Source organism: Micropterus dolomieu, linkage group LG05 (assembly GCF_021292245.1).
Source record: "Micropterus dolomieu isolate WLL.071019.BEF.003 ecotype Adirondacks linkage group LG05, ASM2129224v1, whole genome shotgun sequence".
NCBI classification, from domain to species: Eukaryota; Metazoa; Chordata; class Actinopteri; order Centrarchiformes; family Centrarchidae; genus Micropterus; species Micropterus dolomieu.
The window spans coordinates 32552361-32561587 of record NC_060154.1 but is presented as its reverse complement, the minus strand read 5'-3'; the positions used below and the strand labels follow the sequence as shown (position 1 = coordinate 32561587).

The 9227-nt window shown below is 42.0% G+C and overlaps 1 protein-coding gene across 1 annotated transcript; it reads right to left on the bottom strand.

The window, feature by feature from the left end:
- Positions 1 to 972: 972 nt before the first annotated feature.
- Positions 973 to 8916, bottom strand: LOC123970839 (calreticulin-like). Its single transcript, XM_046049191.1, has 9 exons — positions 8714 to 8916; positions 7970 to 8071; positions 5341 to 5544; positions 5055 to 5149; positions 4733 to 4942; positions 3270 to 3383; positions 2459 to 2602; positions 2206 to 2298; positions 973 to 1830 (listed from the first exon to the last, which is right to left on the bottom strand). Exons 1-9 carry the CDS (start codon positions 8805 to 8807, stop codon positions 1594 to 1596), a joined length of 1293 nt encoding a protein of 430 aa, XP_045905147.1. The 5' UTR covers positions 8808 to 8916; the 3' UTR covers positions 973 to 1593.
- Positions 8917 to 9227: the final 311 nt, after the last annotated feature.

Here is a 9227-nt window from a genome sequence, read left to right as displayed (position 1 = left end):
TTTTTTTATTGTAGAAAACACTTAATGGCTTATTTCAACAACCCAAAACATAAAACGGTGTTGAAACAGCATCAGATTACAAAAAAGCCAAAAGAAAGAAGGTAAGTGTGAGTCTTATTAAAGTGTGCATGTGCATGTCATGTGCATCTGTATTGCAAGGATTTTGCTAAATGTGGTTGATGGATTTTATCGTTTGAGTTTGAGAACGTGCACCGCTTTAAATGTTGCCGCCACAAGGAATTGTGGGACGGCATTCTCTCCTTTCCTTTCGTAAAGGATGGTCAGGTGTACCCTATGCTAAAGGAGATATGAAAGGAAGCATTGAGGCACCTTTCCTTAGCTGTTAGAGAATTCAAACAGCTCTTATCATGGCTGCCACTGAAATACATTTTTTATTTATTTTTTTTTATTTAGAGAAACAGGAACAACGTACAATAAACATTAACCTCAAAGGGGAAGATGCATTGTACCGGGTTTTAGCTCAAGAGCTAATTTTCACCCGTAGTCCCTGCGCAGGCTGAAGTTAAGTTAAGATACATAAAAAACATACATGAATAATAAGATTTACAATGACAAAATAAAAATGTACAAAAGGAAATGTTCACACCTTTCATATATATACTTCCGGTTCACTTCACTCACTTAGGAACCTTGCTAAGAAAAAAAGACTTTTCGGTAGCAGCCAGTGAGTGGACCGTGAGTTGAGATTAGTTTGAAGAGGTTTAGATTAGTTTACAGTATAATCCCAAACAATAAGGTATATATAAAGGTGAAAAAATGCTGTTTTAGTTATCTGTTCCAAACTCAGTGTCATATCAGTACCAATATTTAACATTTTATAACACCCATTAAAGGCAGATACCCGGTGTTTGTGTTGACCACCACTCTATCCCCTGATATATATCTTGCTCACATACCACACTGAAATAAGACTGACAACAGTCACAGGACCAGTGAAAGCATGGCAGCTTGTTGAGAGAAGCTTCAATTTATTCACGGAAACTCAAAGACAGTGTGCGCCCATGGGACAGTCACTCATTCAGAACAATGAGAAAATGAGGATTGTACAAATCACAGTTTTTCTAAACAGTCTCACTCATCACACAGGAAGGACGCATGTCCAAAAGCAGAGCTTTGGGAACTGACATGTTTTCAGGTAACGAATGATCGAATAAATTATGAAGGGGTCAATTAAAAACAAACAGTACTTCATCACACAGGAAGAATAAAAGTGCATGAACCAGACACCGCTTCCATTACTGGACATCCCAACAAAGGCATTAGTAAAAAGTGATTGGCTCTGTGAGGAACTGCAGGATGCACTCACACCACGTTCAGTAAATCATATTAATTAACTTAGAAAATTCTCAACCAAAGCAGACACAAACAGAAGGAACACCTCTCTAATTTGGAGGCTAAAAAAGAAGGGAATCAAAATATAAATCTCACCGTACCCCACCGTCCACCCCCCCACCCCAACCTCGTCTGAATGAAAGGCTGCTGTATGAAAGGCCAGAGTCCATCCAGCGTTCGCTCATTTTCTGACGTTCTTTTGAACCTGTGGACAGAAGCACGCAGCAGTCCGCCTTTCCTCTACAACTCATCCTTCTGTTTGACGTCGCCATCCTCCTCTTCTGTCCCAGCCTCATCGTCCCTCTCCCCATTGTGCTCGCCCTCCTCCTCCTCCTCCTCCTCCTCCTCCTCCTCCTCCTCCTCCTCCTCCTCCCCATCATCATCACCATCTTCAGTGTCCTTCTTGCTCTTCTCCTCCTCCTCCCTCAGTTTCCTCTCCATATCCTCCTGCTCCTCCTTCATCTTCTTCTCTGGTCCCTGAGAAAGACACGTTGTTTTATGTCCTCTTAACATAACAGGAGTATGCTTTTGAAGTGCTGCATTCCATTTAATGGCTATTCTCAAAATAACTGCAGGTATTTTGAGGTCATCACATTTTCATTCATGTCATGCTGCAGATGACTATTTAATTTGGATTCACTAAATATGTTCTTGATGTACATGTGTTCTTGGGAGTTAAATTGTGGCTAATGAATTAATTTAGACTGTGACCAAAGTTTATCTTCTCCCGGGGTTGACCACAGACACTGACTGCTGTCATTGGTAATGAAAATATTCATTGTGCCGTTTACTCTAGAATACACAATATAGCTTATACTAGGCTCCAAATACAGTTTTTCAGTACAGGCCTACCTTAGTAGCTCCCCAGGTTTCCTTCCCAAACTCCTGTGCTTCTTTGACATCATCAGTGATCAGGAAGTTGTCAAAAATGGTGCCAGATTTAACCTGAACACACACACCAAACACATTAATATTGTTTACTCAATGAATCCACCTAAATGTTTATTATATCATCATCATCTTTCACCGTGGATTTTTAAGCAAACAGCATGAAACTAGTCTGTACGTATACTTCAACCCCAGAACTGTCAGCAGCACTTCTTACCTGCCACAGATCCAGGCCCAGTACTCCAATGTTATCAAACTTGTACATGGCGGCGTCATGAGTGTACTCTGGGTTGTCGATCTCAGGGTGAACCCATGCTCCCTTGTAGTCAGGGTTGTCTATCTGCTTGGGTTTCCATTCACCCTGAAAAGACAACAGGAGAGTGGTTAGGACTAGTGATGGTAGAGCTTGAAACACACTTTAGTCACAAGCCTTTAGCTGTGCCTAACTTTACCAAGTGGTGTATCACTAGTAAGTTATTTCATTATTTAAATTCTACTTAATTCTCCACGTTATTCGCTATTTGAATCTGCTCTCTTTTTCTTCTCCCCACACTCGCACACAACTAGCCTGCACCTCTGCTCGGTCACTCAAACACACCGGCTTGCCCCGTCTCTCTGTAGACTCTCTCATCAGCAGCAGGCTACATTTTGTAAAGTCACTGCGATTAATAAACTAACCTGCAAATCCGTTATCACAGCAACAGGTGCGCCATATGTGGATGGAAACCAACGTGCTACTGAATGACATCTGCAGTGGTGTGTTCACTGTCACTCCGTAATTGTAAAATACTGCGTCTACCAGATACCAGATCTCTCTCTGTGTTTCTCTGCAAAAATGCTAAAATGGGTCGCCAAATATACTTTGGCAGCTGTTAATATACCTGGGCGGCCCGCCCAAGTAAAGTATATATGTGGGAAACAACATTACACCGTACACCTATTTTATTGTCTTACAACTGCATGTCACTTGACTATTTTGGTCCAGTTCTGATTGAGTACATTGACCGACACTCCCTCTCCTGCCGTACCTTATACTCTGGGTTAGTGATCATAGGAGGCTCCCACTCTCCGTCCATGTCCTCATCCCAGTCTTCAGGCTTCTTTGCATCAGGGTCAGGAATGGTCTCTGGCTTGTCCCAGTCCTGGAAGAAAGATATGGAGTTACCATATAACTAATTGTAAAAATGCTAACTAGGGCTGCAACTAACGACTATTTTGATAGTCGATTATTGAAACGAATAATCGACTATTCGGATTATGAATTGCAAAATTACACAATGCGTCTTATTTAGCTATCAGCTTTTAAATTAAACTTGAGGTTTAAGCAACAGAAAGTTCCTCTGAAATCAAGTTCTGATCTCAGCAGTTAGTGACGGAGCAGTTTACACGCCAGTACTGCAACACACCGGGACAAACTGACACCATATACAAAGAAAGGAATAACGCCATGCATTACATTTACCAAATTTACAGTTTATAATAATTATTAATTAACGATTTTATAGTAGACAGCGTTTCACAACGTTTATATATTTTCCCCTAACTCAACAACTCACAAAACTCTGATTTTTTTTTTAAGGGAGTTAAAAAAATCGCACAGACAGGAGAACCGTTTTCTCTTCTTTAGAAAGTATGAAATTGTCCGGTCTTGTCTAATCTTGCGCACTCAGCAGCAACACGTTCTCCAGGTGGGAACGTCGCCATGAGTGATGCATCGTTTGTGGTTGTAAAGTCGGGGCACATCTGGACTGTGAACGCGGCCGTTGTGTATCATAAATGTGCTACTCTCAGCGCCATTAACAATCAATCAAATTGTCCAAAGCAAACTGTATAGAAACCGTTACAGCTCATAGAAGTAACACGGCTTTAACGGGAAGCTAGCTCGCTAACTAGCTTACTGTTCGTTGGCAATGAATTTAATAATCGATTTTTGTCAAATACGTCGACTAGTTGTTGCACCCCCAACACTAGCTAACAACAGCAATGTGACCTGGGCCCTGCACATGGAGAACTACCAAAGCTTGATTTGATTGTAGATTTTCTGACACAAGACTGGATTTGTCAGTTCTTCAAAGCTGTCTTGAAATGTATTGAGAAAATGTTGCAATGACAACAGTTCTGAAGATCAAACCAGTGATAGTGAATCTTATTCACAGCAACATCAAGACCAAGACTCTGAGGTGAAACCCAAACATGAGGTCAATATTAGATACAAACAAACCAATTCAAACAAATCAATTCTCAAAATGTGCTCAAAGTACCAAATTAGCTGGATGAGAACTACCACGATTATTTCAGCCTGATAACAGCAGTTATCCCTGGATTAGTGAGGCACGTTTGAAGAACAGGATTTGAGAGTTCCAGGTTTTGAAGTTAACCAAACATTTTGCAGCTAGCCCAGGTGTAACGTGCATTCATGGAAAGTTTCAAAAGTTTCATATCTTGTATTCTAGAAATACAATTAAGATTAACCTAAGCCATGATCTCTGACCTCAGGCTTGGTGTCAGTGGGGTCGTCGATCTTGGCCCTGTCGTCCCAGTCGCTGGGTTTCTTGGCATCTGGGTCCTTGATCTTCTTTGGGGGCAACATGTCCCAGTCGTCCTCCAGGGAGCCGGACTCCACCTTCTCATTGTTGATTTTCACCTCGTATGTCTGGTCGGGATTCAGGATAAGTGTGTATAGGTTGGTGAGCTCGTCATCCTGGAGAGAGAGGGAATTTAGAATGAGCAACCATCTCTCAAAATGTTCACAAAATTCACACTCACAAAAGACAAAAATCAAAACTAGTCAACAGACTTTGTGCAGTGGCTACCTTGCATTTGATGTCTTTCTTGATGAGGTGGTTCTGGCCCTTGTAGTTCAAGATCACGTGAACCTTCTTTGTGCTGTATCCACAGATGTCAGGCCCTGGAGACACGGGGCATGTTATGTTACTTATTTAATTTGAGGAAGGACGAATCACAGTAATGACTAAAAATGGAACAGCTGAATGTAAAAATTACTTATTAGGAAAATGCATCAAGCATCCTTCCAGGTGATCTCTCCTCAAAAAACCCTGTGTTCTGACGTCAGGTCTCCACAAGACAAGCACGACTCACCAAACATGATGTAATACTGGGAGTCTCCGTGCATGTCGCTCTGGTCGAGGTCAGAGGGGAAGATCTTGACATAGCCACCTCCGCAGTCAATCTTCTGTTCGTGCTTGATGGTGAACTGGATGACCAGGGGTTTTCCCTCATTGCTAAAGGGCTCAAAGCGGGCCGACAGTGCGTAAAAGCGGGCGTCCTGGCTGGTCTGGACACCTGGTGGGAGTGCAGATAAGACAAAAATATGAGAAAACAGCTGTCAGCAACCAGTGGCCGGTACTAGGAAGGGAGTTCAACTCAGAGTTAACTCAGGGTTATTAAGCAAACTCTGACCGCCTACACTGGTGTTAAACTACGACGGTGAATAAGATGGTTAGTTGAGTCGGTGCTAACTTAATTGGAGTTGGTGCGCAGTCGGCTATGCAGGCAGAGTTTTTTGGCAATGACGCATGCTCCGTATTTTCCTCAGAAGAATGCCCGACAATAGTGTCGGGATATGATGAGTTTAAAGACATGTTAATGGCTAAATCTAACACTGTGGTGTCCGACAAAGCCAGGGAGGCTTGTTGGCATCTGTAGGCTTGAGTAAATCTGTAATTATTTTCAGTGTTCTTATTGTAGGCTAATTCTCTATTTAGTTTTTTATGGGCTGTCTATGAAGATTCTCAGTCATCCAGGTCATAGTTATCCAACGAAGGTTAAAATCAAGGGCAACTGGACTTGGTTGAAGATACTGGAAGACGTCTCGTCCCTCATCCAAAGGACTTCTTCAGTTCTGACTGACTGGCAGGGAAACTCAGCTATTTAACCTCAGTGGGGTCGTTTTCCCGGGTCATCGATACCGCTGGTTCGTTAGTGTTCCTTGTTGCTGTGACGACAGTCGTTACAGTTGTTAGGACTACCTGTGGCCGAGACTGAACGACCATCGTTGGTATCTTCACCTGAGGCCAATAGGTTACGTTTGTTGAGTTTCCTATTTTATGGGCTCTTCTTTTGTGTATTATGATTAAGATATAAATATACAACTGCACATAAGATCCAATGTAATGTAAAAAAAACAAACAAACAAAGGAGCCAGCGGAGAGGGGGAATAACCCGAGACAAAATTGAATTTCCAAGATTAATCTACTGTATAAGTAAAAAAAAAAAAACATTTATGAGAGAAACTTCACTTTGCAAGGCTGCAACAACACACACACCTCTGCTGTGCATTAGGCATTCATTGGAAAGTTGTATTAAACTTTGTCATCAGATTTAGCAGTGAGGAAATATTTGAGTTTAGCCCACAATCACTATCATGCACCTCAGAGACTTTGCCATGGATTGGGCGTGTTCAGAAGAAAAGTGATTTTTGATTTTTTGTGACTTTAATTTCAGGGAATTTCCGATTTTAGTTCTTGTAAATTTGACACTTTCATCTAGGATTTATTTTCTCGGTTTATTAACCCCCACCCTGGCTCCGTATTTTTTAGACAAGTGAAATAGTCACTCTAAATATATGAAAACACTTAGGAGAATTCAGTTACAGCCTACAGATGGGCTACATCTAAGAAACTGTCCCGTTAATTAAGATCTCCTCCCTAAAATCACCGAGGCTGCAGGGCTCGCTGTGTGAACGTAAATAACTTCATTTCAGCTGCAACCCCAGTGGAACAAATCATATTAAAACAAATTTTATAAACATATTTTATCAAGTGATGTCTATAATAGCCTACTTCTCATCATTAACACTGAGTACAGATGTGGTGTGTAGTCCACGTGCACGAGTAACCTCGAGTTAACCACCAGCAAAACCTGCTCGGAGCAGTGTAGAGATGCGGTGTAAATTGCCATGGCAACAGACCTCGGTTAACACCTATCCACCTTTCGTAGTACGGGTTAATCAGGAAGTTACACCTGACGTCACAAAGTTACTCCTGAAGTTACCTGGATAAGCCAGTTACCCCGCTTCGTAGTACAGGCCACTGGGCTCAAACCTATCCACAGCTTTTGCATGTGACTGTGTACCGGTTTCTTGTTGATCAGGTTTCATTCGTAAACGTTTACCCACATAATATATATTTTTTCTGTGACCTCCTGTAGTGCTTCAGGATATCAACAAGCCTTGATTACCAACTGAGTAAATTGGTTAATTGACACAAGGCCCTGGTACTCCAGGATCCCCAAAAGTTCCAGAATTACTGTGCATCGACTTGTTTGTGCAAAAGTACGGTACCAACGGACATGATTTTTCCTTGAAGAGGGGCCTGATGTCAAAAATATATATTTTTTATGCATAATAAATTAATTTGTGTTCAGTCAAATTACCAGAGAGTACACCTGGGGCCTGGGAGTACACTGACAAAGAAAGGTGTGGCAAAAGTATGAAGAGTTGGGGGTGTTAATAGGACCACTGTGGATCATTTTTGCCCCAGGGCCCCCTGGTCCGTTCTTCCAGTCCTGGATATAATCTCACACTTACAGGACAATTCTTGGTGAAGTGGCTGTACTGGAGGAGGATATAAACACAAAGCACTTTACCTACATTTGCATGACAAGACACTATCTGCAAGTATTTTGAGATATGCAAATGCATCCATTTCAGACAAAAGCATTTGGATCAACTGTGTCTATGGCAGAATATATAATTATTAATAATTACCTTTATCAGCCTCAGCATCCCCATAGAACTTTCCAGCGCTCAGTTTCCATTGGCCATAGTCTGACTTGTGCTTTGACTCGAGCCAGCGGCTTTTCCATCCATCTGAAACACAGCAATCCACCTCAACTGGTTACTGACTGCCTTCCTTTTCCTGTTAGCTGACACAACCAAACTGCATTACACATCTATTACACTGCCTGCTCCAGACACAAGTGCATTTAAAGACTAAACCCACTCACGCTGGCTTTTTGTTTGGTTTTTTACATTTCCTTTTAAGTTCTACTTGTGTTCTAACTGGTTCATCACATTGAGGTCAGGCAGTTCAAACATTACTGCAGCCGAACTGGACTTCACCTGGAAGCATTCAATCTGTTCAGCGCGATATCAAAAGTGAAAGAATATTTGAACTCAAGTAACGTTACGAGGATTATTTGGTATTCATTTTGCTTCACTAAATTCAGACAGCGTCCATTTAAAAAAATATTACAGTATTTACTTAACTGCTGTGTTACGCTATTTTAGCTAACATTATATCTGACTTAAGTAATAGACATAACGTGGCCTAGCCTGTTTATTAGTGTCATTACTGCAGTAGGCCTAAGGTTATTTTAAAGAAATATGTTCTTTAAAAAGCCACACACTGAAGACAAACTACCAAACGATACTGTTCTAGTCAGTTAAGCCAGCCACTTTAACAAGACAAAATGTTTAGGACAAGAAGACATGGAACCGGCTGTACTGCACCTCCATCCAGAAACTGTTCCTTGAAGTAGACAGTAGCGTCAATGCTGACAGCTATGGATGCAAAAACTGCAAAAACCGCCGCTGGAAGCTTCATGTCGGGGGCCGCTGTCCGGTGCCAGGGAGGGAGAGATGCAACTGTGGAGTGAAAAGAGCTCAGGTTATAACGCCTGGAGGAAATGTAACCGGACTATTTCAACAGTGATGAGCTCTGCACAGATGGCCGCGGCTCATTGGACGAGCCTCTCGCCAATGAAATGAGACCACGAGTTACTTTTCGGCAACGCTCGGGTTGCATCGGACGAAGATCGGAGAGGGGCGGAGTGGGTGCTGGCAGAGACTCTGGGGCTGCGGTCGAAAAGTAAAAAAAAATCTCCTTTCCTAACCCCTTTTCCGTGACCTTGATGGAAGACATCATGAGGCCAAGGAAAGATGTGAAGTAGAATTCATAAGGACTTAGCAAAAGAGCAACCGGGCTCAGAGAGTCCGGTTGCTCTTTTCTAGGCGACGTAATTAT

Excerpts from the sequence above, each read along its gene's own strand:
- LOC123970839 (XM_046049191.1), bottom strand. The coding sequence starts at position 8,807 with ATGAAGCTTCCAGCGGCGGTTTTTGCAGTTTTTGCATCCATAGCTGTC. Across the intron at positions 8,072-8,713 it reads GGAACAGTTTCTGGATGGAG|ATGGATGGAAAAGCCGCTGG; the intron begins GTGCAGTACAGC and ends GCTGTGTTTCAG. Across the intron at positions 2,299-2,458 it reads TGGGCCTGGATCTGTGGCAG|GTTAAATCTGGCACCATTTT; the intron begins GTAAGAAGTGCT and ends GTGTGTGTTCAG.